This window comes from Haliotis cracherodii, unplaced genomic scaffold (assembly GCF_022045235.1).
Source record: "Haliotis cracherodii isolate W230 unplaced genomic scaffold, xgHalCrac1.p SCAF_6, whole genome shotgun sequence".
In the NCBI taxonomy this organism is placed as follows: Eukaryota; Metazoa; Mollusca; class Gastropoda; order Lepetellida; family Haliotidae; genus Haliotis; species Haliotis cracherodii.
The window spans coordinates 55,989,819-56,017,512 of record NW_027266319.1 but is presented as its reverse complement, the minus strand read 5'-3'; the positions used below and the strand labels follow the sequence as shown (position 1 = coordinate 56,017,512).

The following is a 27,694-nucleotide window of genomic DNA, read 5'->3' as shown; positions in this document are numbered from 1 at the left end:
GGATTGTAATCGAACTTAATGTTCAATAGTACTTCTACCACTTTGAATATTTATAATAAGATTCTTGGTTTCCAGATGCCAAACTTATCTATTATTTTCATTCGTTCCACGGTTTTGCAAACGCAACTGGTTAAACATATAGGGCGGTAATTTGAGGGATCTGTATGTTCCCGGCCATGTGTTGCTATAGGGACGACAATGGCATTATGCCACGAAGGAGGAAAACTCACTGACGGCCACAGTAGGTCAAATATGTGTAAACGTTCTTTCAAGACATGATTCAGGTAAATGCTTCAACTACTGATAAGGGATATTATCATCCCCTGCTTGCTCAGGGTCGGTATTTAACTCATGTAATGAAAATACATTGTAATCTTCATCGTTATTTAAATCACAGGGCCATATTTTGATGATGAAGAAGTTTAGAAAAAATAGAAGTAGCATTGACCATTTGGTGCGATTGGAAACGTTTGTTAAAAATTGATTAATAAATATACAACACACCATAGCCTAAAGCTTATGATACCATCTGGAAATATGGAATTTTAAAATATCTGAATGAGATGGGGCTGATAGGTCCTTTACCCCACTGTGTCACATTTTTTAACAGATAGGCATTTCCAGGAACCCAGAGGCAGTTTAGGAAAAATAGAAGCGGCATTGACCATTTGGTGCGATTGGAAACGTTTGTTAAAAATGGCATAATAAATAAACAACACACTATACCAAAACTTTCCGACTGAGAAAAAGCTTATGATACCATCTGGAAATATGGAATTTTAAAAGATCTGAATGAGATGGGGCCTTTCCAGGAACATATGGGTTCCACCATGTCTGATATTTACGATTACAATCAGGGTGTCCCTCGAGGTAGCATATTATCGGTAACGTTAAATAAATAGTTGACCTAAGGTTTTAAATAGCTCTGTTGATGGGTCCCTATTTGTTGATGATGTTAATGTATCATGTCGAGGTTGTTCTCGATGTTGTTGAACAGGGTCAAAGTCAAACTTGTTGCCATGAAAACAGGAATTTGTTTGTTTCTTTTAAATGCATTCCTAAATTGCACACACACGGTATCATCACTATTTGACAGTGATACATAAACATATGCTTATGTTATAATGGGAATCGCACAATGAACTCTGCTTTCAGAATAGATTTGTCATGATCCTGGAAAGCGTTTGTCATTTTTAAAGAGAGATTGCCATGAGTGGATTGTCCCGAGATATGTTAATGTGAATTATATGCACTGCGTATTATGATGCAGAAAAGATACCCATTGTTCATCTTCAAAGCAAACCTATTGTATGTCAGTTGTACTAAGTCTTGATATACATTTTGCTGATTATGTTGTTATACGATTGCAGATCCATATCTTGAAGGAGATGGTTGCATTGAACACATTGGAAATCAGTTACAAGCATTACATATTGCATCACCTGCTGTCTAAAATGACTGCTATTAAGACATGTAATTAACAAGGCACAACAAAGGTGATTGCTATAGTGATTTATTGAAACCATCTTTCAGTAGGAACACTATTCAGGAAAATATCATTGAGAACGTCTTCCAAGTGCGATGCCAGTGCCTATTCGATGGAGTGCTCTACAAAAGAAGTACATCAAATCATATGATCTTGGCATATTTGACATGAAATCGTTGCTTAAACATACGTTTTCACATACAGACATGTTGAACGGATGGCGGTTTCTACTTTACAAAACGGAATCATTGCAGAAGGATTTGCTCTACCTTACATTTGCCTCACTGGTCCAAGTTGTTGATGCTCCTTGCGAACTCTTCCAAACTCACGCTTGAGTCTCCTAAGTGGAGAAAGGTTGTTGCAGTCAGTCAGAATAAATATTCATGAGTCTATCGGATATACTTTAAAACGGGTCCAATTTCCCAATGATGGTCAATGTAAATACAAACACACAAGTATTCATCTTCTATGCTATCAAGACTTCTTGACAAATGAAGAAATTCAAATCATTTGTATCAATGAAATTGAATACAAAAGCTCTAACCATTTTCATCTAAGAACGAAAGGAGCTCCATGGCCGATCGTCTGTCCATTAGCGTCTCAGCTTCTGACAAGTCAATTGTCCCATCCTTGTTTGTATCAAGGTTATCCACATTACGTTTGCCTTAAAAGAAAATAGTCATGTTTGGAAAGATACAACATGAAAGAACATGAATGGAGTTTCGGTTATGGAGGATGTGTTAGTAGTCATGTTAATCAGGCGATGAATATGAGTATTTAAATACACTGAACACAAAGCTATTCCATTACTCTTTTCCTTTTGATCTCACCGCATGTAGCTCTTCTGGAGAGTGTCTAAGATACACTTATAAACAGTCTGTATTGCTTAATGACATGTGCACATTTTCATTATGTTTGTGTACTAGAATAGACTTTTCAAACGAAACATTCATGTATTGTAAAACAATATTTTATTGTGTCTGTGGTTGTTTTCTATCAGCAATATTCCAGGTAATATAACAGCAGTCTTTAAATAATGGAGTGTGAACCAGACAATCCATTGACTTACATCATTGGTCTAAGCAGTGGCATGATTATAGAACGCATCTTGTCGGTTATATTTCTTTCACTGAATGCAGATTTGTCTTTTCATTTATTACCTTCATTTGAACATGATGTAAAGGAGTGAGATTAATGCACTTTATACATCACCCACTATGTCTCACTACAGCCTACTAAAGCCGCTGATTCTCCTATAAACCTAAACCTTAACTAAATCTACAGTTTTTAGAAAATAGAAGATACTGTATGTGAGGCACTTAATGAAGTACTCTTTGGCTTCACTCACCCAACAACACCCTGGCTCCGATCTTTGCTATTGTGCCAACTGTGCGCCATCTAACGAACCGTCGTCTCCGTCGTCCCCAGGCATCAGACTGAGGGATGGAGACTATGGCCACAAGCAGGAGGACAAGGAACAAACGCATCTTGGGATGTATTCTGTAGTGAAAAGAAAGAATTTCCCCAAATTACACCCATGATTATCATTACAAACAATTGTCTCGGGTAAATTATGTAACAATGGCAACTTTAAGACAGTCTGCTCCGAAAAAAATAATATGATAAGTTACACGTAAACTAATCAGACAGATAGTGCATAAAGTATTACTCACCAGAAGGACACGAGTCAGGTCAGTGTTATCATGAATGTACTGACCCTGGTATTTATACATTCTTTCCGTTGAACAACCTGTGAAGTAAATCTGTTGCCAAAATATATTAAGTGCTTGTTTGACAGAAACGTGATAATGTAAATATGACAAGAGATAAGTATCTACTTTAGTCCACACTTCCTAATTGTCATCTTCGGGAGGGTTTGGCATGAACTGTGGTGTTTGTGTGTGATGTTGATTGAATGGCCATTTGATATTCTTGGGGTGATGGGGGTAATAAGTGAAAAAGGATTTGAAGAAATTACAGTTACGAAAGTGGTGCATTATATGCACAACAACAGCCTCAGGTACATATTTGAAAGACTAACTTCCGAGCTACGACTATTTACGAATTCTGTGTCCCTAGTGTACCCGTTATATAAGCCATGGCGATATGGTACATACATGTTTGTGTGAAATTGATGGTACATACATGTTTGTGAGTACAAGTAGGAATAGAAAAATGCTTCGATCGTGATTCATAGGTTCTCAGAGAATGAACTCTACAATATTCAATGAGCAAGAAATTAGTTCAAAGAGATGGATCATGTATTTATCAAACTTATGTAAACTACTGTAGTTTGATGTCGCCTTTCTTGTTGACCTTTCCCCTGAGATATATGTTAAAGTGATTGACAGATGTGACAGCAGCTTAACCAGAGTGGCCACAGGACGCCCCGCCGAGACAATATCTGTAAAGTGCGCTTATACGTGTATACAGGATTTCCATTAGTGTTTCTACAAGTAAATTGTTTCAATATATTGTTATAACAATACCTTTGTCATGCCTTGCACATTTTTAGAAAAGTTGTCCCCATTGAGAAACGGACGGACGAACTCCATTCCTATATCCCCTGGCCCACTTCATTTGTGTTTTTTAATTGGTTGTAATCTTGTTTATTAATTAGCGGGTTTGTGTCTGATTTCTTCAGTTTAGTTAATGTCAGGTCTACATTTGGCCTTACCATTTGCCAAGGAGGGGTTGGACGGGGGCTATATCTTGAAGTATATTATGAATAGCAGAAATGGCAGATATGATTCTTATTTCAAGTGATGGAATAAGAGATGATTTTGTATTGTAAATATCTTCGTAAACAGGATTAAATACACAAGCTGGATTTGAGTGATTAAAATGTAATTTGGTGATGGTGATAATTTCAGGCTGTGTTCTTTAAAGGATGGCTACTCCGTATCCACGACAGACTATGTAAAGTAAAGGTTCGAAATTCTCCAAGGCAAGGCCTGAGACGAAATAGTATCTATATGTTGTTTAAATTACTGGTTAATGTTCGTCCATATTCAAACATAATTCGCGTTTCTTATGTGTCTTATATTTTCTGCAGTGTATACAATTAATTTTTGATTTAGGAAATTTAAACCCATTTTCATGGGACCACTACAGATTTGTAACAACAAACAATATTAAAATTATCCACGAAAAGTGATCCATCTACTGAATAATACCAAATAATGTGACAGACAAAATAATAATCAGACAGGGTTTAGTCCTTTCAAACTTGAATTTAACTGTCTGTTACAAACAGTGATATAAAATGAGGTAAACCCCCCAGCCGAAAGCATGTAAATCCTTTAAAATTCCATGCTTCACGATAGTACCGTATGCTTTCTCAAGATCAAAGAAGATTGATACCGTTGTTTAATGACTATAGCATTTTTAACAAAGGATTGTAATCGAACTTAATGTTCAATAGTACTTCTACTTCTACCACATTGAATATCAATAATAAGATTCTTGGTTTCCAGATGCCAAACTTATCTATATTATTTCCATTCGTTCCGAGGTTTTTCAAACGCAACTGGTTAAACATATAGGGCGGTAATTTGAGGGATCTATATGATCCCGGCCAGGTTTTGCTATGGGGACGACAATGGCATTATGCCACGAAGGAGGAAAACTCACTGACGGCCATAGTAGGTCAAATATGTGTAAACGTATTTCATTACATGATTCAGGTAAATGCTTCAAAAACTGATAGTGGATATTATCATCCCGCTGCTATATCACGAGCTTGCTCCAGGGCGGTATTTACTCATGTAATGAAAATACTTCATTGTAATCTTCATCGTTATTTAAATCACAGGGCCATATTTTGATGATGAAGAAGTGTAGGAAAAATAGAAGCAGCATTGACCATTTGGTGCGATTGGAAACGTTTGTTAAAAATGGCATAATAAATAAACAACACACTATATCAAAACTTTCCGACTGAGAGAAAGCTTATGATACCATCTGGAAATATGGAATTTTAAAAGATCTGAATGAGATGGGGCCTTTCCAGGAACATATGGGTTCCACCTTGTCTGATATTTACGATTACAATCAGGGTGTCCCGCAAGGTAAGCATATAATAGGTAACGTTAAATAAATAGATGACCTAAGGTTGTAAATGGCTCTCTTGATGGGTCATTAATTGTTGATGATTTTAATGTATCATGTTGAGTTGTTGTCGTTGTTGTTGGTTTGTTGACGGCGGTCTGTAAATAATCGAGTCTGGACCAGACAATCCAGTGATTTATATCATGAGCATCGATCCACGCATTTGGGATTGATGACATGCATCAACCAAGTCAGCGAGTCTGACCACCCGATCTCGTTAGTCGCCTCTTACGACAAGCATAACCGCCTTGTACGGGAAGCATGGGTTGAGAAGACCTATTCTACCCTGGATCTTCACAGGGGTCTCGTCTCATCTAATGATGATATTTTTTAGATATGTTCGAAAACAAACTACAAAAGATCTCAATGTGAAACAATGCAAACATCCATACCCTTATGGAAAAACTCTTTGAGGAACTACTTTTGCTGATAATGTTTTTGTACGATTGCAGATCCATATCTTGAAGGAGATTGTGGCAATGAAACATTGCAAATCTGTTACAAGCATGACATATCGGATCACCTGCTGTTAAGACATCTAATGTGCAAGGCATGACAAAGGTGATTGTTATAACGATATATTGAAACCATTTACTTGTAGGAACACTTATGTAAATCCTGTATACCCCGCTATGAAGGAAACAGGCTGCATGTTTTGGGCCAATTGTTTGGTAATCTCCTGTCCGTTTTCATATTGTGTTGTATGTTATCAATGTATACCTCAGCTCATTCGAACAGCTGTTTTCTATCTGTTTTCAATTCTTTTACAATGGCCGATTGAAACGGGGAAGTAAGATATAATCGTTGTGACATTATCACACGTGGTATATGTGATTTTATACGTTCCACGTAAGGTTTAATATCAGGTGCCGTATATTGCTACAACTTCTAATATTTGTGAACCAGTGGTGCATATGGCCATCTCTGAGAAAAATATATTTTCCATTCAGCAAACACTGGAAGCCATCAAAACAACTGACGCATTATGAAAATACCACTGGGTCACGGGTCAATTGAATTTAATGTATAAGCGCACTTTACAGATATTGTCTCGGTGGGGCGTCCTGTGGCCACTTTGGTTCAGCTGCTGTCACATCTGTCAATCACTTTAACATATATCACACAGGAAAGGTCAACAAGAAAGGTGATATCAAATTGGGGTAGTTTACTTAAGTGTGAAAAATGCATGATCTCTTTGTTTAAACTAATTTCTTTCTCATTGAATATTGTAGAGTTCATTCTCTGAGAACCTATGAATCACGATCGAAGTATTTTTCTATTCCTACTTGTATTCACAAACATATGTATACCATATCGCCATGGCTTGAAACCTACAAAACAGGTACGCTGGGGACACAGAATCCGTAATTCGTCGCAGCTCGTAAGTTAGTCTTTCAAATATGTACCCGAGGCTATTGTTGTGCATATAATGCATCACTTCCGTAACTGTAATTTCTTCAAATCCTTTTTCACTGATTACCCCCATCACCCCAAGAATATCAAATGGCCATTCAATCAATATCACACACAAACACACTTCATACCCAACCCAACAATAAGGAGGTGTGGACTAAGTAGATACTTATCTCTTTTCATATTTACATTTGCACGTTTCTGTCAAACAGGCACTTAACATATTTTGGCAACAGATTCACTTCACGGGTTGATGAATGGAAAGAATATATAAATACCAGGGACACGACATTCATAACAACTGTGACCTGTCTCGTGTCCTTCTGGTGAGTAATACTTTATGCACTATCTGTCTGATTAGTTTACGTGTAACTTATCATTTCAGTTTTCATTGGTTACAAAATGTGGATTTAACTGAGGATTTAATTGTTTGTAATGATAGTCAGTCGTCAAACCCATTACATCTTAAGCAATCAACGTTTCATGAGGCAATCAGCAACAATAATCACACCACATGAGAATACGGCTTCTTAAAACAATTCAGTGGGGCACGGGGGGCTCAGTCGTCTAAGGCGCCGCAATTCGCTGTGCTGAGTTGCGTTCCTTGGGCACGCCAGATTGTGGGTTTGAATCCCGGTTCACCCCGATTATGTTTCTACGTTTGTAAGCACCATACCCGTGCTCGTGGGTCTCGCCGAAGTGGTAAACGTCTAAAACCTGCATCACTGCGGCCTTCCCTCCCATATTGAGCTGACACGCCGTGATATAACTGTTAATAGCTGCGTTAAACCCAACTCGCTCACACGCTAAAACAATTTATTTTCACTGCAGAATACATCCCAAGATGCGTTTGTTCCTTGTCCTCCTGCTTGTGGCCATAGTCTCCATCCCTCAGTCTGATGCCTGGGGACGACGGAGACGACGGTTCGTTAGATGGCGCACAGTTGGCACAATAGCAAAGATTGGAGCCAGGGTGTTGTTGGGTGAGTGAAGCCAAAGAGTACTTCATTAAGTGCCTCACATACAGTATCTTCTATTTTCCCAAACTGTAATGGAGTTACGGTTTAAGTTATAGAACAATGAGCAGCTGTAGTAGGACCAAATCGGTGATGTATCAAGTACATTAACGTCTCTCTTTTACATCAGGTTCAAATGAAAGTAATAAATTAAATGACTAAAAGGCCAACTCTGCTTTCAGTGTAAAAATTGTAACCGAAAGGATGCTTTCTATAATTATGCAGTTGTGTAGACCGATGCTCATGATATAAGTCACTGGATTGTCTGTGCCACACCCAGTTATTTAAGTCCCACTGTTATATTACCTGGAATATTGCTGAACGAAAACGGACACCGAACATTGTTTTTGAATGTATGAAAATATTACATGGACTAGTCTATTCTAGAAAACGAACATAATGAAAATGTGATCATGTCATTAAGCACTACAGGATGAGACAGAATGGTGTTCGCTATTTGTTTTGATGTAAATCTTAGTCAGCCAGCCGAAGAGCTATATACGATGACGATTTGAAATGGAAACGAGTATATGTTTTGGAATGTTACTGTAGATGTATATGAATATGTTCATTTGATATCAATACTCATAGCCTGATTAAAAGTGACCACTATCTCATATTCCTTAACCGAAAATGCATTCGTGTTCTTTCATTTTGTATCTTTCCAAACATGACTATTTTCTTTCAAGGCAAACGTAATGTGGATAACCTTGATACAAACATGGACGGCACAATTGACCTGTCCGAAGCTGAGACGCTAATGGACAGACGATCGGCCATGGAGCTCCTTTCGTTCTCAGATGAAAATGGTAAGAGCTTTTGCCTTCAACTTCATTGATACAAATGAAATGTTTATTACTTTTAAAATAATGTAATTATTTGTCAAATGTTTGTATTGTTTTACTCTCATGGGTAATGTGGACCCTTTTCCCGAATAAATCTGACTCCTGAACATTTATTCTGACTGACTGCAACAACCTTTCTCCATTTAGGAGACTCAAGCGTGAGTTTGGAAGAGTTCGCAAGGAGCATCAACAACTTGGAGCAGTGAGTCAAATGTAAGGTGGAGCAAATCTTACTGCAATGATCCGTTTTATACAGTAGAAACCGTCATCCGTTCAACATAACTGTATCTGAAAATGTATGCTTCAGCAATAATTTCATGTCAAATATGCCAAGATCATATGATTTGATGTATTTCTTTTGTAGATCACTCTATTGAAGAGACACTGGCATCGCACTTTGAAGGCAATTTCGAGGATGTATTCCTGAATAGTGTTCCCACAAGTCAATAGTTTCAATAAATAATTATAACAATCACCTTTGTTGTGTCTTGCTCATTAAAGACGTCTTTACAGGTGTCATTTCAGACAACAGGTGATCCAATACGTAATGCTTGTATCTGTTTTCCAATGTGTTCACTGCCACCATCTCGTTCAACATAATATTGATCTGCAATCGTACAACAACATAATCAGCAAAATGTATATTATATCAAGTATATCTGATATACAATATTTGTTTTGTTTGTTGTTTGTTTAATCGTACAACAATACCAGCAAAGGTAGTTCCTCAAAAGGAGTTATGACATGAGCATATGTATGTTCACATTGTTCTACACTGACATCTTTTGCAGTTAACCGTTTAACAAATAAACTACGCTTATAAATGTGATAGTTTAAATTTACTTTGAAAGATGTGGGACGTATGTACCCTGTCAGGGTGACACTGATATCAGATTCTTTATTCTCCATAGACCACCGACGGTGGTACAAGAGCATACATAAAGTACAGAGATAAATATGATATGTACATCAAGACGGCTGACGGGGTACATACGTTCCACATCTTTCAAAGTAAATTTAAACTGTCACATTTTTAAGCGTAGTATATTTGTTAGTTTTAACTGGTGGATTAAACTGACTACACTTGCCAGCAGCTGAAGGGATAGTGTCAATTCTGCTGGGGAACCGTGCAGGTGGCAGAAGTATCGTCCCTACGGTTCCTTGTCCGTTTTTTATATTGTGTTGTTGTTGTTGTCTTTTACATGCTCTCAACTTGATTTAATTTGAAACTGTGATAATCTAGTTATGATACTGTGCATCACTGGTGTGTGTGTGTGTGTGTGTGTGTGTGTGTGTGTGTGTGTGTGTGTGTGTGTGTGTGTGTGTGTGTGTGTGTGTGTGTGTGTGTGTTAGGAATGTATAACTGATATGACTGAAATAGTGTATTGTCGATGTGACGTTAACATTGAACTATCTCACTCACTCGCTTAACATAACGAGCCGTGAAGATCCGGGATAGAATAGGTTTTCAGCAAACCATAAGGCGACCATGCTTGTCGTATTCAAACGGGATCGGGTGGTTAGGCTCGCTGACTTGGTTGATGCATGTCATCGAATACCAATTGGGTGGAATTATTTTCATGATATCAATCACTGGATTGTCTGGTCCATACTCGATTATTTACAGACCGCCGTCATATAGCTGGAATATTGCTGAGTGCACCGTTCAACAACAAACAAACAATTAAACATCATATACCATTCTCATCTCATGATGATATTATTTGAATATATTTTTTTTATAACTGCAAAAGATGTCAGTGTAGAACAATGTGAACATACATATGCTCATGTCATATCTCCTTTTGAGGAACTACCTTTGCTGGTATTGTTGCACGATTAAACAAACAACAAACAAAACAAATATTGTATATCAGATATACTTGACATAATATACATTTTGCTGATTATGTTGTTGTACGATTGAAAATCAATATTATGTTGAACGAGATGGTGGCAGTGAACACATTAGAAAACAGATACAAGCATTACATATTGGATCACCTGTTGTCTGAAATGACACCTGTAAAGACGTCTTTAATGAGCAAGACACAACAAAGGTGATTGTTATAATTATTTATTGAAACTATTGACTTGTGGGAACACTATTCAGGAATACATCCTCGAAATTGCCTTCAAAGTGCGATGCCAGTGTCTCTTCAATAGAGTGATCTACAAAAGAAATACATCAAATCATATGATCTTGGCATATTTGACATGAAATTATTGCTGAAGCATACATTTTCAGATACAGTTGTGTTGAACGGATGACGGTTTCTACTGTATAAAACGGATCATTGCAGTAAGATTTGCTCCACCTTACATTTGACTCACTGCTCCAAGTTGTTGATGCTCCTTGCGAACTCTTCCAAACTCACGCTTGAGTCTCCTAAATGGAGAAAGGTTGTTGCAGTCAGTCAGAATAAATGTTCAGGAGTCAGATTTATTCGGGAAAAGGGTCCACATTACCCATGAGCGTCAAAACTAATACAAACACTTGACAAATAATTACATTATTTTAAACATTTCATTTGTATCAATGAAGTTGAAGGCAAAAGCTCTTACCATTTTCATCTGAGAACGAAAGGAGCTCCATGGCCGATCGTCTGTCCATTAGCGTCTCAGCTTCGGACAGGTCAATTGTGCCGTCCATGTTTGTATCAAGGTTATCCACATTACGTTTGCCTTGAAAGAAAATAGTCATGTTTGGAAAGATACAAAATGAAAGAACACGAATGCATTTTCGGTTAAGGAATATGAGATAGTGGTCACTTTTAATCAGGCTATGAGTATTGATATCAAATGAACATATTCATATACATCTACAGTAACATTCCAAAACATATACTCGTTTCCATTTCAAATCGTCATCGTATGTAGCTCTTCGGCTGGCTGACTAAGATTTACATCAAAACAAATAGCGAATACCATTCTGTCTCATTCTGTAGTGCTTAATGACATGATCACATTTTCATTATGTTCGTTTTCTAGAATAGACTAGTCCATGTAATATTTTCATACATTCAAAAACAATGTTCGGTGTCCGTTTTTGTTCAGCAATATTCCAGGTAATATAACAGTGGGACTTAAATAACTGGGTGTGGCACAGACAATCCAGTGACTTATATCATGAGCATCGGTCTACACAACTGCATGATTATAGAAAGCATCCTGTCAGTTACAATTTTTACACTGAAAGCAGAGTTGGCCTTTTAGTCATTTAATTTATTACTTTCATTTGAACCTGATGTAAAAGAGAGACGTTAATGTACTTGACACATCACCGATTTGGTCCTACTACAGCCGCTCATTGTTCTATAACTTAAACCGTAACTCCATTACAGTTTGGGAAAATAGAAGATACTGTATGTCAGGCACTTAATGAAGTACTCTTTGGCTTCACTCACCCAACAACACCCTGGCTCCAATCTTTGCTATTGTGCCAACTGTGCGCCATCTAACGAACCGTCGTCTCCGTCGTCCCCAGGCATCAGACTGAGGGATGGAGACTATGGCCACAAGCAGGAGGACAAGGAACAAACGCATCTTGGGATGTATTCTGCAGTGAAAATAAATTGTTTTAGCGTGTGAGCGAGTTGGGTTTAACGCAGCTATTAACAGTTATATCACGGCGTGTCAGCTTAATATGGGAGGGAAGGCCGCAGTGATGCAGGTTTTAGACGTTTACCACTTCGGCGAGACCCACGAGCACGGGTATGGTGCTTACAAACGTAGAAACATAATCGGGGTGAACCGGGATTCAAACCCACAATCTGGCGTGCCCAAGGAACGCAACTCAGCACAGCGAATTGCGGCGCCTTAGACGACTGAGCCCCCCGTGCCCCACTGAATTGTTTTAAGAAGCTGCATTCTCATGTGGGTGTGATTATTGTTGCTGATTGCCTTATGAAACGTTGATTGCTTAAGATGTAATGGATTTGACGACTGACTATCATTACAAACAATTAATCCTCAGTTAAATCCACATTTTGTAACCAATGCCAACTGAAATGATAAGTTACACGTAAACTAATCAGACAGATAGTGCATAAAGTATTACTCACCAGAAGGACACGAGACAGGTCACAGTTGTTATGAATGTCGTGTCCCTGGTATTTATACATTCTTTCCATTCATCAACCCGTGAAGTGAATCTGTTGCCAAAATATGTTAAGTGCCTGTTTGACAGAAACGTGCAAATGTAAATATGAAAAGAGATAAGTATCTACTTAGTCCACACCTCCTAATTGTCCTCTTTACGAGGGTTTGTGTGAAGTGTATTTGTGTGTGATATTTATTTTTAAATTTTTTGTTTGAGAATATTTAAAAGAAACTTATCACACCTCCATGTCAGAATATTCAGATCTAATTGGTTCATGTGATACTGATAAAACTCTACGTATCTCAAGTGGGAGGGAAATACATTTCTGAGTGGGACAATATATCCCGTATACCCCGACATGAAGAAAACATGCTGCACGTGTATTCATGAGCGAGGCCATATATATTGCACCCTGCTACGAAGCACAAAGCTGCACATTGTTTACGAGTCAAAGAACGACACGAGAGACATCACAAGTTACCCTTAGCTCATTCGAGCAGTGGTTTTCGATCTGTTTTCAATTTGTTTTAATTTTGAATCGTTGTGGCAGTATCACACGGGGTATATGTGAATTTGTGCGTCCCACGTTAGGTTTTAAACCACGAGCTGGATACTGCTACAATTTCTAATATTTGTGTTCCAGAGGTGTATATGGCCATCTCTGAGAAAAACATATATTTTCCATTCAGCAAACACTGGAGGCCTTCAAAACAACTGATGCATGAAATTACCACTGGGTCACAGGTCAATTGACTTTATTGTATAAGCGCACTTTACAGATATTGTGTCGGTGGGGCGTCCTCTGGCCACTTTGGTTCAGCTGCTGTCACATCTGTTAACCACTTTAACCAAAATTTTGGTTTATTTTATTTTGGATCTACAAATTTACATACAACTCTGCTTTCAATTTAAAACTTGTACCCGACAAGATGCTTTCTATAAACATGCAAATGTTTGGGTTTCTTTTATTTTGGATCTACAAAATTACATATCAGTTGTAAGCAATTGGGTGTCATTCTGTAGCTTGACTGTACGAATAACAAGACGCAAGTCATACAGCTTAGCTAAGATAAGTATCTACTTTAGTTCACACTTTCTAATTGTCCTCTTCGGGAGGGGTGTATATGAAGTGTGTTTATGTATTATTTATGTATTATGTTGTTGACTGGCCATTTGATATTCTTGGTATGCTTGGGGTAGATCGTGGAAAAAAACCGGAATTTCTTGTTCCACAACAGAGACAGAATTTCTCTTTGCGCTCTGGAGGATTCAGCGAGGTTTGAGTGTATATTGTTTTACAGCATAGATAAATATACATTGTAGTTTGCGAAATGGTGTATGTGCAGATTTGAAGACATTACAGTTACTTAAGTGCTGTATTATATGCACAACAATAGCCTCACGTACACATTTACAGACTCGGGTACACATTTAAGAACTTAAGAACTACGACGAATTTCGAATTCTCTGTCCCAAGTGTTTTTTAAGGTTCAAGCTTTGGCGATATGGTATATACATGTTTGTCATTACAAGGAAGAATAGAAAACAATGTTTTGACCGTGACTCAATATTCAATAAGTAACAAATTACTTCAAACATAGGGATCATGTATTTATCAAACTTATGTGAACTACTCGAAATCGATGTCACCTTTCTTGTTGACCTTTCCCCTGTGATGTATGTTAAAGTGATTGACAGATGTGACAGCAGCTGAACCAAAGTGGCCAGAGGACGCCCCACCGAGACAATATCTGTAAAGTGCGCTTATACAATAAATTCAATTGACCTGTGACCCAGTGGTATTTTCATGCATCAGTTGTTTTGAAGGCCTCCAGTGTTTGCTGAATGGAAAATATGTTTTTCTCAGAGATGGCCATATACACCTCTGGTACACAAATATTAGAAGTTGTGGCAGTATCCAGCTCGTGGTTTAAAACCTAACGTGGGACACGCAAATTCACATATACCCCGTGTGATACTGCCACAACGATTCAAAATTAAAACAAATTGAAAACAGATCGAAAACCACTGCTCGAATGAGCTAAGGGTAACTTGTGATGTCTCTCGTGTCGTTCTTTGACTCGTAAACAATGTGCAGCTTTGTGCTTCGTAGCAGGGTGCAATATATATGGCCTCGCTCATGAATACACGTGTAGCCTGGTTTTTTTCATGTCGGGGTATACGGGATATATTTTCCCACTCAGAAATGTATTTCCCTCCCACTTGAGATACGTAGAGTTTTATCAGTATCAAATGAACCAATTAGATCTGAATATTCTGACATGGAGGTGTGATAAGTTTCTTTTAAATATTCTCAAACAATTTAAAAAAATAGATATCACACATAAATACACTTCACACACAGCCCTTGTAAAGAGGACAATTAGGAGGTGTGGACTAAGTAGATACTTATCTCTTTTCATATTTACATTTGCACGTTTCTGTCAAACAGGCACTTAACATATTTTGGCAACAGATTCACTTCACGGGTTGATGAATGGAAAGAATGTATAAATACCAGGGACACGACATTCATAACAACTGTGACCTGTCTCGTGTCCTTCTGGTGAGTAATACTTTATGCACTATCTGTCTGATTAGTTTACGTGTAACTTATCATTTCAGTTTTCATTGGTTACAAAATGTGGATTTAACTGAGGATTTAATTGTTTGTAATGATAGTCAGTCGTCAAATCCATTACATCTTAAGCAATCAACGTTTCATAAGGCAATCAGCAACAATAATCACACCCACATGAGAATGCAGCTTCTTAAAACAATTCAGTGGGGCACGGGGGGCTCAGTCGTCTAAGGCACCGCAATTCGCTGTGCTGAGTTGCGTTCCTTGGGCACGCCAGATTGTGGGTTTGAATCCCGGTTCACCCCGATTATGTTTCTACGTTTGTAAGCACCATACCCGTGCTCGTGGGTCTCGCCGAAGTGGTAAACGTCTAAAACCTGCATCACTGCGGCCTTCCCTCCCATATTAAGCTGACACGCCGTGATATAACTGTTAATAGCTGCGTTAAACCCAACTCGCTCACACGCTAAAACAATTTATTTTCACTGCAGAATACATCCCAAGATGCGTTTGTTCCTTGTCCTCCTGCTTGTGGCCATAGTCTCCATCCCTCAGTCTGATGCCTGGGGACGACGGAGACGACGGTTCGTTAGATGGCGCACAGTTGGCACAATAGCAAAGATTGGAGCCAGGGTGTTGTTGGGTGAGTGAAGCCAAAGAGTACTTCATTAAGTGCCTGACCTACAGTATCTTCTATTTTCCCAAACTGTAATGGAGTTACGGTTTAAGTTATAGAACAATGAGCGGCTGTAGTAGGACCAAATCGGTGATGTGTCAAGTACATTATTGTCTCTCTTTTACATCAGGTTCAAATGAAAGTAATAAATTAAATGACTAAAAGGCCAACTCTGCTTTCAGTGTAAAAATTGTAACCGACAGGATGCTTTCTATAATCATGCAGTTGTGTAGACCGATGCTCATGATATAAGTCACTGGATTGTCTGTGCCACACCCAGTTATTTAAGTCCCACTGTTATATTACCTGGAATATTGCTGAACGAAAACGGACACCGAACATTGTTTTTGAATGTATGAAAATATTACATGGACTAGTCTATTCTAGAAAACGAACATAATGAAAATGTGATCATGTCATTAAGCACTACAGAATGAGACAGAATGGTGTTCGCTATTTGTTTTGATGTAAATCTTAGTCAGCCAGCCGAAGAGCTACATACGATGACGATTTGAAATGGAAACGAGTATATGTTTTGGAATGTTACTGTAGATGTATATGAATATGTTCATTTGATATCAATACTCATAGCCTGATTAAAAGTGACCACTATCTCATATTCCTTAACCGAAAATGCATTCGTGTTCTTTCATTTTGTATCTTTCCAAACATGACTATTTTCTTTCAAGGCAAACGTAATGTGGATAACCTTGATACAAACATGGACGGCACAATTGACCTGTCCGAAGCTGAGGCGCTAATGGACAGACGATCGGCCATGGAGCTCCTTTCGTTCTCAGATGAAAATGGTAAGAGCTTTTGCCTTCAACTTCATTGATACAAATGAAATGTTTAAAATAATGTAATTATTTGTCAAGTGTTTGTATTAGTTTTGACGCTCATGGGTAATGTGGACCCTTTTCCCGAATAAATCTGACTCCTGAACATTTATTTTGACTGACTGCAACAACCTTTCTCCATTTAGGAGACTCAAGCGTGAGTTTGGAAGAGTTCGCAAGGAGCATCAACAACTTGGAGCAGTGAGTCAAATGTAAGGTGGAGCAAATCTTACTGCAATGATCCGTTTTATACAGTAGAAACCGTCATCCGTTCAACATAACTGTATCTGAAAATGTATGCTTCAGCAATAATTTCATGTCAAATATGCCAAGATCATATGATTTGATGTATTTCTTTTGTAGATCACTCTATTGAAGAGACACTGGCATCGCACTTTGAAGGCGATTTCGAGGATGTATTCCTGAATAGTGTTCCCACAAGTCAATAGTTTCAATAAATAATTATAACAATCACCTTTGTTGTGTCTTGCTCATTAAAAACGTCTTTACAGGTGTCATTTCAGACAACAGGTGATCCAATATGTAATGCTTGTATCTGATTTCTAATGTGTTCACTACCACCAACTCGTTCAACATAATATTGATCTGCAATCGTACAACAACATAATCAGCAAAATGTATATTATATCAAGTATATCTGATATACAATATTTGTTTTGTTTGTTGTTTGTTTAATCGTACAACATTACCAGCAAAGGTAGTTCCTCAAAAGGAGATATGACATGAGCATATGTATGTTCACATTGTTCTACACTGACATCTTTTGCAGTTTTAAAAAAAATATATTCAAATAATATCATCATGAGATGAGAAAGGTATATGATGTTTAATTGTTTGTTTGTTGTTGAACGGTGCACTCAGCAATAGTCCAGCTATATGACGGCGGTCTGTAAATAATCGAGTATGGACCAGACAATCCAGTGATTAATATCATGAAAATAATTCCACGCAATTGGTATTCGATGACATGCATCAACCAAGTCGGCGAGTCTAACCACCCGATCCCGTTAGTCGCTTCTTACGACAAGCATGGTCGCCTTATGGTTTGCTGAAGACCTATTCTATCCCGGATCTTCACGGCTCGTTATGTTAAGCGAGTGAGTGAGATAGTTCAATGTTAACGTCACATCGACAATACACTATTTCAGTCATATCATGACGACATATAGTTATACATTCCTAACACACACACACACACACACACACACACACACACACACACACACACACACACACACACACACACACACACACACACACACACACACACACACACACACACACACACACACACACACACACACCAGTGATGGACAGTATCATAACTAGATTATCACAGTTTCAAATTAAATCAAGTTGAGAGCATGTAAAAGACAACAACAACACAATATAAAAAACGGACAAGGAACCGTAGGGACGATACTTCTGCCACCTGCACGGTTCCCCAGCAGAATTGACACTATCCCTTCAGCTGCTGGCAAGTGTAGTCAGTTTAATCCACCAGTTAAAACTAACAAATATACTACGCTTATAAATATGACAGTTTAAATTTACTTTGAAAGATGTGGAACGTATGTACCCTGTCAGGGGGACACTGATATCAGATTCTTTATTCTCCATAGACCACCGACGGTGGTACAAGAGCATACATAAAGTACAGAGATAAATATAATATGTACATCAAGACGGCTGTGTGCATTTAGAGTTAGCATTCAAGGTGTTAAATACAAATAATACATATACATTATGCATGTGGAACGTATGTACCCTCTCAGGGGGACACTGATATCACTGTACTTGGATTCAACCACAAACAATCTCAGTTGCGAATTTGAAAACATGTTTTTAAAAAAATATTAACAAAAATATTTCAAATAATTCTATATCCTTTAAAAGCCAATATTTAAACGAGAATTAATTCTACGAAAAAGATCTTTAATAGATGATGATTTGAAACATTGATAACAAGGGATGCAGAATGGAGGGTCCTCACCTTTCAATAAATGTTCATGACTTTAGCGTCAATGGCCAATACGACATCATCGGGTTTTGACCTTTCCAAATCTGGACTGACTAACCAAAATCGGTGTAACCGATGGTTGGTGTAATTTCATGTAGCGTATTTACACCTACTCGGGTGTCCCTCTTCTTTGTGTTTCTAGGTTTGTCAGCACCATACCCGTGCTCGTGGGTTTCACCGAAGTGGTAAACGTTTGAAACCTGCATCACTTCAGACTTTCCTCCCACATTAAGCTGACAGGCCGTGATATAACTGGAATACTGTTAAAAGCGGCGTTGATCCCAACTCGCAAGGCAGGACTACAATAATACCAACTGTTCCCCACAGGAGTTGGTATGCACACGTACATGCTGGTGATGTTACTCTTCAATATTGACTTTTATCACATTACTTTTAATTATGGTTGTAATGCATCATTAAATACAATGTCTATTCATGAATACTGTAAAAACACCAAAGAATATTCAGCTGTAGCTGACTGACACTTTACTATTTCATGATGTGTTACAATGGTCAAATGTATGATCGATGTCATCAGAAAGGATGCATCTATAATTATCATGCACAGATCAATGAATATGTCATTGTCAAAACGAACCACTCTATTTCCAAACCGACGAAGAATCACTGAGTTTTTCTCATTGCACTAGACCAGTAGCTAAGCTGTATGACGTATGAATACATGACACAATTCATACTACTACTTTATACAACTTCCGCTTTCTTCCCAAATATCTGGTCGTGGGTTCAGATTGGCCTGCCAGCACCATACGCATCCACTACCTGCGTCATATTAGGCATTCCTCTACTCTACTTTGAAACATGCATATTGATACTTTGCGTTGGTTATATCCACTACTAAATGAACAAATATAATTATAATGGCGGGGGATAGAGATAACGCTGTTTTCTTCTTACAGATGGATCCAAGGATGGTGGCACAGTTGCTAATGTCACTATCATTGGATCCAGAACACTATCTTCAAGATTACCATATAACAGTTCTTTATTCACAGTAGAAGCAAATGTCATTTTAACAGCCCTAAAATATATCAAGACCCAATCTGAACATAAACAGCTGATACCTTTTCCCATTCTCCTTCGTGCCTTCTGGCTATTACAAAATATGTCATGTAAACATCCACTCTTGGTCGATATTTTTGCGTGTTTAAATGATCTGGCGTGTTTTAATAGCTACTGGCCAATATGACATCGCCTTTTGGTGGTTACCCAGCCATGTTTCAATGGCCGATACGGCTGCAAAAACACTCAACAAATCTGTGACACCACTTCTAAGTCCATACAGTGATTATAAACTTGTATTTAGATGTTACTTCAAAGATATCATGCAAAGGAGTGAGTGAGTGAGTTGGGTTTAACGCCGCTTTTAACAATATTCCAGTTATATCACGGCCTGTCAGCTTAATGTGGGAGGAAAGTCCGAAGTGATGCAGGTTTCAAACGTTTACCACTTCGGTGAAACCCACGAGCACGGGTATGGTGCTGACAAACCTAGAAACATAATCGGGGCGAACTGGGATTCGAACCCACAATCATAGGTTTCTGGTGTGTTCAAGTGAATAGCGGCGCCTTAGACGACTGGGCCCCCCGTGCCCCCTCATGCAAAAGAAGAGGGACACCCGAGTAGGTGTAAATACGCTACATGAAATTACACCAACCATCGGTTACACCGATTTTGGTTAGTCAGTCCAGATTTGGAAAGGTCAAAACCCGATGATGTCGTATTGGCCATTGACGCTAAAGTCATGAACATTTATTGAAAGGTGAGGACCCTCCATTCTGCATCCCTTGTGATGAAAGATCAATGTTTCAAATCATCATCTATTAAAGAACTTTTTCGTAGAATTAATTCTCGTTTAAATATTGGCTTTTAAAGGATATAGAATTATTTGAAATATTTTTGTTAATATTTTTTTTAAAAACATGTTTTCAAATTCGCAACTGAGATTGTTTGTGGTTGAATCCAAGTACAGTGATATCAGTGTCCCCCTGAGAGGGTACATACGTTCCACATGCATAATGTATATGTATTATTTGTATTTAACACCTTGAATGCTAACTCTAAATGCACACAGCCGTCTTGATGTACATATTATATTTATCTCTGTACTTTATGTATGCTCTTGTACCACCGTCGGTGGTCTATGGAGAATAAAGAATCTGATATCAGTGTCCCCTTGACACGGTACATACGTTCCACATCTTTCAAAGTAAATTTAAACTATCACATTTATAAGCGTAGTTTATTTGTTAGTTTTAACTGGTGGATTAAACTGACTACACTTGCCAGCAGCTGAAGGGATAGTGTCAATTCTGCTGGGGAACCGTGCAGGTGGCAGAAGTATCGTCCCTACGGTTCCTTGTCCGTTTTTTATATTGTGTTGTTGTTGTCTTTTACATGCTCTCAACTTGATTTAATTTGAAACTGTGATAATCTAGTTATGATACTGTCCATCACTGGTGTGTGTGTGTGTGTGTGTGTGTGTGTGTGTGTGTGTGTGTGTGTGTGTGTGTGTTAGGAATGTATAACTATATGTCGTCATGATATGACTGAAATAGTGTATTGTCGATGTGACGTTAACATTGAACTATCTCACTCACTCGCTTAACATAACGAGCCGTGAAGATCCGGGATAGAATAGGTCTTCAGCAAACCATAAGGCGACCATGCTTGTCGTAAGAAGCGACTAACAGGATCGGGTGGTTAGGCTCGCTGACTTGGTTGATGCATGTCATCGAATACCAATTGCGTGGAATTATTTTCATGATATTAATCACTGGATTGTCTGGTCCATACTCGATTATTTACAGACCGCCGTCATATAGCTGGAATATTGCTGAGTGCGGCGTTCAACAACAAACAAACAATTAAACATCATATACCTTTCTCATCTCATGATGATATTATTTGAATATATTTGTTTTAAAACTGCAAAAGATGTCAGTGTAGAACAATGTGAACATACATATGTTCATGTCATATCTCCTTTTGAGGAACTACCTTTGCTGGTAATGTTGTACGATTAAACAAACAGCAAACAAAACAAATATTGTATATCAGATATACTTGATATAATATACATTTTGCTGATTATGTTGTTGTACGATTGCAGATCAATATTATGTTGAACGAGATGGTGGTAGTGAACACATTAGAAATCAGATACAAGCATTACATATTGGATCACCTGTTGTCTGAAATGACACCTGTAAAGACGTCTTTAATGAGCAAGACACAACAAAGGTGATTGTTATAATTATTTATTGAAACTATTGACTTGTGGGAACACTATTCAGGAATACATCCTCGAAATCGCCTTCAAAGTGCGATGCCAGTGTCTCTTCAATAGAGTGATCTACAAAAGAAATACATCAAATCATATGATCTTGGCATATTTGACATGAAATTATTGCTGAAGCATACATTTTCAGATACAGTTATGTTGAACGGATGACGGTTTCTACTGTATAAAACGGATCATTGCAGTAAGATTTGCTCCACCTTACATTTGACTCACTGCTCCAAGTTGTTGATGCTCCTTGCGAACTCTTCCAAACTCACGCTTGAGTCTCCTAAATGGAGAAAGGTTGTTGCAGTCAGTCAGAATAAATGTTCAGGAGTCAGATTTATTCGGGAAAAGGGTCCACATTACCCATGAGAGTAAACAAATACAAACATTTGACAAATAATTACATTATTTTAAAAGTAATAAACATTTCATTTGTATCAATGAAGTTGAAGGCAAAAGCTCTTACCATTTTCATCTGAGAACGAAAGGAGCTCCATGGCCGATCGTCTGTCCATTAGCGCCTCAGCTTCGGACAGGTCAATTGTGCCGTCCATGTTTGTATCAAGGTTATCCACATTACGTTTGCCTTGAAAGAAAATAGTCATGTTTGGAAAGATACAAAATGAAAGAACACGAATGCATTTTCGGTTAAGGAATATGAGATAGTGGTCACTTTTAATCAGGCTATGAGTATTGATATCAAATGAACATATTCATATGCATCTACAGTAACATTCCAAAACATATACTCGTTTCCATTTCAGATCGTCATCGTATGTAGCTCTTCGGCTGGCTGACTAAGATTTACATCAAAACAAATAGCGAACACCATTCTGTCTCATTCTGTAGTGCTTAATGACATGATCACATTTTCATTATGTTCGTTTTCTAGAATAGACTAGTCCATGTAATATTTTCATACATTCAAAAACAATGTTCGGTGTCCGTTTTCGTTCAGCAATATTCCAGGTAATATAACAGTGGGACTTAAATAACTGGGTGTGGCACAGACAATCCAGTGACTTATATCATGAGCATCGGTCTACACAACTGCATGATTATAGAAAGCATCCTTTCGGTTACAATTTTTACACTGAAAGCAGAGTTGGCCTTTAAGGAATTTAATTTATTACTTTCATTTGAACCTGATGTAAAAGAGAGACGTTAATGTACTTGACACATCACCGATTTGGTCCTACTACAGCCGCTCATTGTTCTATAACTTAAAACGTAACTCCATTACAGTTTGGGAAAATAGAAGATACTGTATGTCAGGCACTTAATGAAGTACTCTTTGGCTTCACTCACCCAACAACACCCTGGCTCCAATCTTTGCTATTGTGCCAACTGTGCGCCATCTAACGAACCGTCGTCTCCGTCGTCCCCAGGCATCAGACTGAGGGATGGAGACTATGGCCACAAGCAGGAGGACAAGGAACAAACGCATCTTGGGATGTATTCTGCAGTGAAAATAAATTGATTTAGCGTGTGAGCGAGTTGGGTTTAACGCAGCTATTAACAGTTATATCACGGCGTGTCAGCTTAATATGGGAGGGAAGGCCGCAGTGATGCAGGTTTTAGACGTTTACCACTTCGGCGAGACCCACGAGCACGGGTATGGTGCTTACAAACGTAGAAACATAATCGGGGTGAACCGGGATTCAAACCCACAATCTGGCGTGCCCAAGGAACGCAACTCAGCACAGCGAATTGCGGCGCCTTAGACGACTGAGCCCCCCGTGCCCCACTGAATTGTTTAAAGAAGCCGCATTCTCATGTGGGTGTGATTATTGTTGCTGATTGCCTTATGAAACGTTGATTGCTTAAGATGTAATGGATTTGACGACTGACTATCATTACAAACAATTAAATCCTCAGTTAAATCCACATTTTGTAACCAATGCCAACTGAAATGATAAGTTACACGTAAACTAATCAGACAGATAGTGCATAAAGTATTACTCACCAGAAGGACACGAGACAGGTCACAGTTGTTATGAATGTCGTGTCCCTGGTATTTATACATTCTTTCCATTCATCAACCCGTGAAGTGAATCTGTTGCCAAAATATGTTAAGTGCCTGTTTGACAGAAACGTGCAAATGTAAATATGAAAAGAGATAAGTATCTACTTAGTCCACACCTCCTAATTGTCCTCTTTACGAGGGTTTGTTTGAAGTGTATTTGTGTGTGATATTTATTTTTAAAAATTTTGTTTGAGAATATTTAAAAGAAACTTATCACACCTCCATGTCAGAATATTCAGATCTAATTGGTTCATGTGATACTGATAAAATTCTACGTATCTCAAGTGGGAGGGAAATACATTTCTGAGTGGGACAATATATCCCGTATACCCCGCCATGAAGAAAACATGCTGCACGTGTATTTATGAGCGAGGCCATATATCTTGCACCCTGCTACGAATCGTTGTGGCAGTATCACAAGGGGTATATGTGAATTTGTGCTGGGGAACCGTGCAGGTGGCAGAAGTATCGTCCCTACGGTTCCTTGTCCGTTTTTTATATTGTGTTGTTGTTGTCTTTTACATGCTCTCAACTTGATTTAATTTGAAACTGTGATAATCTAGTTATGATACTGTCCATCACTGGTGTGTGTGTGTGTGTGTGTGTGTGTGTGTGTGTGTGTGTGTGTGTGTGTGTGTGTGTTAGGAATGTATAACTATATGTCGTCATGATATGACTGAAATAGTGTATTGTCGATGTGACGTTAACATTGAACTATCTCACTCACTCGCTTAACATAACGAGCCGTGAAGATCCGGGATAGAATAGGTCTTCAGCAAACCATAAGGCGACCATGCTTGTCGTAAGAAGCGACTAACAGGATCGGGTGGTTAGGCTCGCTGACTTGGTTGATGCATGTCATCGAATACCAATTGCGTGGAATTATTTTCATGATATTAATCACTGGATTGTCTGGTCCATACTCGATTATTTACAGACCGCCGTCATATAGCTGGAATATTGCTGAGTGCGGCGTTCAACAACAAACAAACAATTAAACATCATATACCTTTCTCATCTCATGATGATATTATTTGAATATATTTGTTTTAAAACTGCAAAAGATGTCAGTGTAGAACAATGTGAACATACATATGTTCATGTCATATCTCCTTTTGAGGAACTACCTTTGCTGGTAATGTTGTACGATTAAACAAACAGCAAACAAAACAAATATTGTATATCAGATATACTTGATATAATATACATTTTGCTGATTATGTTGTTGTACGATTGCAGATCAATATTATGTTGAACGAGATGGTGGTAGTGAACACATTAGAAATCAGATACAAGCATTACATATTGGATCACCTGTTGTCTGAAATGACACCTGTAAAGACGTCTTTAATGAGCAAGACACAACAAAGGTGATTGTTATAATTATTTATTGAAACTATTGACTTGTGGGAACACTATTCAGGAATACATCCTCGAAATCGCCTTCAAAGTGCGATGCCAGTGTCTCTTCAATAGAGTGATCTACAAAAGAAATACATCAAATCATATGATCTTGGCATATTTGACATGAAATTATTGCTGAAGCATACATTTTCAGATACAGTTATGTTGAACGGATGACGGTTTCTACTGTATAAAACGGATCATTGCAGTAAGATTTGCTCCACCTTACATTTGACTCACTGCTCCAAGTTGTTGATGCTCCTTGCGAACTCTTCCAAACTCACGCTTGAGTCTCCTAAATGGAGAAAGGTTGTTGCAGTCAGTCAGAATAAATGTTCAGGAGTCAGATTTATTCGGGAAAAGGGTCCACATTACCCATGAGAGTAAACAAATACAAACATTTGACAAATAATTACATTATTTTAAAAGTAATAAACATTTCATTTGTATCAATGAAGTTGAAGGCAAAAGCTCTTACCATTTTCATCTGAGAACGAAAGGAGCTCCATGGCCGATCGTCTGTCCATTAGCGCCTCAGCTTCGGACAGGTCAATTGTGCCGTCCATGTTTGTATCAAGGTTATCCACATTACGTTTGCCTTGAAAGAAAATAGTCATGTTTGGAAAGATACAAAATGAAAGAACACGAATGCATTTTCGGTTAAGGAATATGAGATAGTGGTCACTTTTAATCAGGCTATGAGTATTGATATCAAATGAACATATTCATATGCATCTACAGTAACATTCCAAAACATATACTCGTTTCCATTTCAGATCGTCATCGTATGTAGCTCTTCGGCTGGCTGACTAAGATTTACATCAAAACAAATAGCGAACACCATTCTGTCTCATTCTGTAGTGCTTAATGACATGATCACATTTTCATTATGTTCGTTTTCTAGAATAGACTAGTCCATGTAATATTTTCATACATTCAAAAACAATGTTCGGTGTCCGTTTTCGTTCAGCAATATTCCAGGTAATATAACAGTGGGACTTAAATAACTGGGTGTGGCACAGACAATCCAGTGACTTATATCATGAGCATCGGTCTACACAACTGCATGATTATAGAAAGCATCCTTTCGGTTACAATTTTTACACTGAAAGCAGAGTTGGCCTTTAAGGAATTTAATTTATTACTTTCATTTGAACCTGATGTAAAAGAGAGACGTTAATGTACTTGACACATCACCGATTTGGTCCTACTACAGCCGCTCATTGTTCTATAACTTAAAACGTAACTCCATTACAGTTTGGGAAAATAGAAGATACTGTATGTCAGGCACTTAATGAAGTACTCTTTGGCTTCACTCACCCAACAACACCCTGGCTCCAATCTTTGCTATTGTGCCAACTGTGCGCCATCTAACGAACCGTCGTCTCCGTCGTCCCCAGGCATCAGACTGAGGGATGGAGACTATGGCCACAAGCAGGAGGACAAGGAACAAACGCATCTTGGGATGTATTCTGCAGTGAAAATAAATTGATTTAGCGTGTGAGCGAGTTGGGTTTAACGCAGCTATTAACAGTTATATCACGGCGTGTCAGCTTAATATGGGAGGGAAGGCCGCAGTGATGCAGGTTTTAGACGTTTACCACTTCGGCGAGACCCACGAGCACGGGTATGGTGCTTACAAACGTAGAAACATAATCGGGGTGAACCGGGATTCAAACCCACAATCTGGCGTGCCCAAGGAACGCAACTCAGCACAGCGAATTGCGGCGCCTTAGACGACTGAGCCCCCCGTGCCCCACTGAATTGTTTAAAGAAGCCGCATTCTCATGTGGGTGTGATTATTGTTGCTGATTGCCTTATGAAACGTTGATTGCTTAAGATGT

At 38.4% G+C, this 27,694-nt stretch overlaps 6 protein-coding genes across 6 annotated transcripts; 2 read left to right on the top strand and 4 right to left on the bottom strand.

Moving 5' to 3' along the window:
• Positions 1–1,767: 1,767 nt before the first annotated feature.
• LOC139444935 (uncharacterized) lies at positions 1,768–2,973 on the bottom strand. Its single transcript, XM_071225957.1, has 3 exons — positions 2,835–2,973; positions 2,031–2,150; positions 1,768–1,826 (listed from the first exon to the last, which is right to left on the bottom strand). Exons 1-3 carry the CDS (start codon positions 2,971–2,973, stop codon positions 1,768–1,770), a joined length of 318 nt encoding a protein of 105 aa, XP_071082058.1.
• A 4,880-nt stretch (positions 2,974–7,853) lies between these two features.
• LOC139444863 (uncharacterized) lies at positions 7,854–9,076 on the top strand. Its single transcript, XM_071225853.1, has 3 exons — positions 7,854–7,992; positions 8,715–8,834; positions 9,018–9,076. Exons 1-3 carry the CDS (start codon positions 7,854–7,856, stop codon positions 9,074–9,076), a joined length of 318 nt encoding a protein of 105 aa, XP_071081954.1.
• A 2,124-nt stretch (positions 9,077–11,200) lies between these two features.
• Positions 11,201–12,416, bottom strand: LOC139444861 (uncharacterized). The gene is made up of 3 exons (XM_071225852.1): positions 12,278–12,416; positions 11,436–11,555; positions 11,201–11,259 (listed from the first exon to the last, which is right to left on the bottom strand). Exons 1-3 carry the CDS (start codon positions 12,414–12,416, stop codon positions 11,201–11,203), a joined length of 318 nt encoding a protein of 105 aa, XP_071081953.1.
• Positions 12,417–16,057: 3,641 nt separating this feature from the next.
• Positions 16,058–17,273, top strand: LOC139444936 (uncharacterized). Its single transcript, XM_071225958.1, has 3 exons — positions 16,058–16,196; positions 16,919–17,038; positions 17,215–17,273. The coding sequence occupies exons 1-3, from the start codon at positions 16,058–16,060 to the stop codon at positions 17,271–17,273; spliced, it is 318 nt and encodes a 105-aa protein (XP_071082059.1).
• A 5,371-nt stretch (positions 17,274–22,644) lies between these two features.
• Positions 22,645–23,867, bottom strand: LOC139444939 (uncharacterized). Its single transcript, XM_071225960.1, has 3 exons — positions 23,729–23,867; positions 22,887–23,006; positions 22,645–22,703 (listed from the first exon to the last, which is right to left on the bottom strand). The coding sequence occupies exons 1-3, from the start codon at positions 23,865–23,867 to the stop codon at positions 22,645–22,647; spliced, it is 318 nt and encodes a 105-aa protein (XP_071082061.1).
• Positions 23,868–26,086: 2,219 nt separating this feature from the next.
• LOC139444937 (uncharacterized) lies at positions 26,087–27,309 on the bottom strand. Its single transcript, XM_071225959.1, has 3 exons — positions 27,171–27,309; positions 26,329–26,448; positions 26,087–26,145 (listed from the first exon to the last, which is right to left on the bottom strand). Exons 1-3 carry the CDS (start codon positions 27,307–27,309, stop codon positions 26,087–26,089), a joined length of 318 nt encoding a protein of 105 aa, XP_071082060.1.
• Between the last annotated feature and the right edge of the window lie 385 nt (positions 27,310–27,694).